Raw genomic sequence first — 4,052 nt, 5'->3', positions numbered from 1 at the left:
CTATCTAGGGAGTTCGATGCTAGCCTGGGCTACTTAAGACCCTATCACAGGAAGAAGAAGAAGAAAAGGGATGTGCGCACACTGTTATTAACCACAATTTTCCAGATGTGCACTTTCCTAGGGTCCTTAGGCCAATAGCTTCGCGCTTGCTCACGAACTTGCCAGCTGGGTGGTTCAGCCACCCCCTCCTTCCGTCACATCTTCCCCCCAGTGCAGCCTCCTGCTGGCCGAGAGTGCGCATGCGTGCCGACGCCCCCTCCAGCCCCGGATGGGAGGAGGGGATGGAAGTGAAGCTGGGCCCCACAGCTCGGCAAGCGTCTTCCCGCCCTTCTCTCCTCCAGCGGCGTCCCAGCACCCGCTGGGAGGTGCAGGTCCGAGGGCTACAAGGTAGCTCACGAGGCTTAACTGAGACGGGAGGGTTCCGGAGCCCCACCCCCGGGGAGGGACCGCCCTACAGGTGAGAAGGGCTGGGTCCTAGTCTCCTGGAGATGGATTGGGGGCTGGACGCCAGGATCTCTCCACGAACGGTAGATATACCTCCGGATGCCCTGGTTTTGGGGAGTGCATGCGATGCCAGACGTTTGGGACTCCCTCCAGTGAAAGTCCATTCTGGGTCTCTAGGTGGTTTGGTGGTCTATACACCACACCTTCCTTTCGTCTTTTTCTCCAGGTTTCCCTAATCCTCCGAGGTCCCCAGTTCTATGCTAGAGATGCGATTTAGCGACCAGAAGGACAGGGTGGACACAGCATCAGTAGGCTGAGACTAAAGACAGGGTAAGCTCCCCCTTCACACTAGACTCCCTCCCACTGTATCCAAAGCACTTCTGGGACAGAGTGGCCAAGGACACACCCACTGTGCTCAAAGACCAGCCCCTGGTCTTGGGTGGCCGGGCCACTGACTGCGATCTTTTCGTATAGCCCCGCCCACCCCGGATTTAGCGGTCCCGCCCACTCTGAGATAGCCCCACCCCACCCAGTGAAAAGATTATTTCTTGGTTTTATTTTCATATCTCCTCCGAGTGTGTGCTTAGGCTCTGCCTTCCAGCCCTCTACTCTTGAGTTAGGATTAAACTTAGCCAGAAGCCTGGTTCTCAACAGACTGACCTTTTTGATTTTAGGCCCCCCACCCCTGTCTCCATGAACTTGTTAACCGCTGGCGCCATCCTCGCCCCTTGCCCTGCTGCCCCTTGGTTCCTCTGCCAGCAAGATGCTGGATGGAAACGTGAAGCCCGAGGCCAGAGTCTCAGAACCTAGTCCCGTTTGTCAGGACCGGGAGACCAAAGGTGAGAGCAGCCCAGGTTCTCACAGCGGAGACAGTGGAGGAGAACCAACGTGATGATCATTTGGGGCCACCACCACCACTAGCCTCAGCAGATTGTGGGGGATTATGGGTAGTGCTGGAAATGGACACTTTAGAAGCTCTCGGGACTGGCTTGGCAACTCTTTGAGGCGCTCATAGAACGTGGGGTCAGAAGGCAATCAGAAATGTCCCTTTAATGGGACACCAGTGTGACACTTGCCTGCTCAGACACTTTGAGATACCCCTCTAGTATTAAGAGATGGCAGGGCCGCCGGGCGGTGGTGGCGCACGCCTTTAATCCCAGCACTTGGGAGGCAGAGGCAGGCAGATTTCTGAGTTCGAGGCCAGCCTGGTCTACAGAGTGAGTTCCAGGACAGCCAGGGCTACACAGAGAAACCCTGTCTCGAAAAACAAACAAATAAGAAAAAAAGAAAAAAGAAAAGAAATGGCAGGGCCCAGCGTGGTGACGCACACCTTTAGTCCCAGCACTCAGGAGGCAGAGGCAGGGGGAATCCCTGTGAGTTTGGGGCCAATTGGTGTACAGAGAGTGTTTCAGGCCGGCCAAGGTTACATAGTGAGGCTCTGTTTTATACAGTGTTGAGGGGAGGTGGAGCCTGGCCTGGACCCAGGGTGTGCCTGTTTCCAGAAGCCCACCAGTTCTCCTGTCCCCTAGTCCCCCACCAGGACCTGCCGAGGCCCAGCCAGCCCGCTGCATCTGGGAGCGTGCCCTCCCGGCCCCGTCGGCGACCCCCTCCCCAGCGCCCGCACCGCTGCCCGGACTGCCCCAAGGCTTTCTCCTACCCATCCAAGCTGGCCACGCACCGGCTAGCACACGGCGGCACCCGCCCGCACCCATGTCCCGACTGTCCCAAGGCTTTCTCCTACCCGTCCAAGCTGGCTGCGCACCGCCTCACGCACAGCGGAGCTCGCCCGCACTCCTGCCCGCACTGCCCCAAGGCCTTCGGCCACCGCTCCAAGCTGGCGGCGCATCTCTGGACCCACGCTCCCTCCCGTCCCTACCCGTGCCCCGATTGTCCCAAGTCCTTCTGCTACCCGTCCAAGTTGGCGGCCCACCGCCACACGCACCACGCCACCGACGCCCGCCCCTACCCTTGCCCACACTGCCCCAAAGCGTTCTCGTTTCCCTCCAAACTGGCGGCCCATCGTCTGTGCCACGATCCCCCCACCGCGCCCAGCAGCCAGGCCACTAGCCACCATCGATGCTCCAGCTGCAACAAGGCCTTTGGCCAAAGACGCCTCCTGCTGGTTCACCAACGCAGCCACCACCAGTCGGAGGGCCAGGGAGAGAGGGAGTGAGCTCGCGGGCACACTCTGCCTCCATCACCTGTCAATAAAGACCTGGAATTTCTAAGCCCTGCTGTATGTGTGGACTTCCCTCTAACGGAAGAATGACACGTAAGCCCAAGCTGGCCTGGAATTTGTCTTCTCCTGGCAGCCTTCCAAATCCTGGGTTCTAGTTATGTACCCGGGGTGGCTTGGGATTATTGGCTCTACTGGAATCTGACTTAGAAGGCTGAGGCATTCTGTCCATGCACAGAGGCAGGTATCATCAGATTGGCGCTGGGGTCAAACCTTGGGCCTGGAGTTGTGGGGGTTGTGGTGACACTGGCTCGCCACACTCAAGCCTGTGATAAGGACATAGGGATGTCCACCACAGCACTGTGGTGTGGCCCCACTGAGTACACCCCAGCACATGCCCACCGCCAGGGGCTAGTAAACAGAGAGGAATGTGTGGCCGTAGGAAGGAGGCCAGCGTTGTGTGTATGTGGAGCTGTGTAAGCATGGGAGGTGGCCATGGGAGGGGACAGGCAGAACAAAGACTGGAGAGCTCAAGACTGGAGTGCCTCTGAATCTCTTGGGAACCTTGGACCAGGCTTGAGTCCTGAGGACTCGGGTGCATTCTCTGAAAGCACTTTGGGTTTGTGGGAGGTTTGCTTGGGCAGGATCTCCTGTCTCCAGACTGCCTTTGAGCTCCCCGGGTTCTGAGGGCTTTGTGCATGCTAGAAAAGCGTTACATACGCAGGCACACACATTTTCCGGTTGTTTTCTTCCCTTCTTTAATTTACGTGTATCTGAGTGTTTTCTCTGCATTTATGTATATGCACCACATTTGTGCCTGGTGCCTGTAGTGTGTGTGTGTGTGTGTGTGTGTGTGTGTGTGTGTGTGTGGTCAGATCCCCTGGAATATTAGGGATAGTTGTGAGCCTCCATGTGGGTCCTAGGACCAGAACCCAGCCTCTCTGCACAAGCAACAAGTGCTCTTAATCACAGAGCCATCTGTTAAGGCCCAATACATACACCTTTTCCCCCCTTTTGGCTGTCTGTTTCTCTTTCCTTTTTTTTTAAAGACAGGGTTTCACTATGTAGCTTTGGAATTCACTAATTAGACCAGGCTGCCTTCAATTTCACAGAGACCTGCTTGCTTCTGCCTCCCAAGAGTAGGGAGTTTTTTGACAGGTGTACCCCATACACACACTAAATAAACGTAATAAACGACAAACCAAGCTGGGAGTGGTATCACACACCTGTAGTTCCAGCACTCAAGAGGCAGAGGCAGAAGGACTGCAAAGTTTCAAGGCCAGTCTGGTCTGCATAGAAAGTTCCAGGAACCAAGGGAAGGAGGATTTAGAACTGCCATTCCGGGAAAGGAGAAAGACCAGGTCTGGGAAGGGTAGGACAGAGAGACTGCTATCATGTAAGAGTCAGAGATCAGAGATCGTAGCCCAGGAGG

The 4,052-nt window shown here is 56.3% G+C and overlaps 1 protein-coding gene across 3 annotated transcripts; it reads left to right on the top strand.

The window, feature by feature from the left end:
• The first annotated feature begins 277 nt into the window (after positions 1-277).
• Positions 278-2,677, top strand: Znf575 (zinc finger protein 575). Of its 3 annotated transcripts, none has more exons than XM_028782574.1 (4): positions 278-387; positions 671-774; positions 1,119-1,283; positions 1,974-2,677. In XM_028782574.1, exons 3-4 carry the CDS (start codon positions 1,208-1,210, stop codon positions 2,615-2,617), a joined length of 720 nt encoding a protein of 239 aa, XP_028638407.1. In that variant the 5' UTR covers positions 278-387; positions 671-774; positions 1,119-1,207; the 3' UTR covers positions 2,618-2,677. The 3 variants fall into 3 exon arrangements, with proteins under 3 accessions (XP_028638407.1, XP_028638406.1, XP_028638405.1); XM_028782573.1 differs by having other exon boundaries at positions 288-457; XM_028782572.1 differs by having other exon boundaries at positions 288-527.
• Positions 2,678-4,052: the final 1,375 nt, after the last annotated feature.

Source organism: Grammomys surdaster, unplaced genomic scaffold (assembly GCF_004785775.1).
Source record: "Grammomys surdaster isolate TR1022 unplaced genomic scaffold, NIH_TR_1.0 804, whole genome shotgun sequence".
NCBI classification, from domain to species: domain Eukaryota; kingdom Metazoa; phylum Chordata; class Mammalia; order Rodentia; family Muridae; genus Grammomys; species Grammomys surdaster.
Note: the sequence above shows the minus strand (reverse complement) of the source record. Positions and strands in the feature narration are given on the sequence as shown.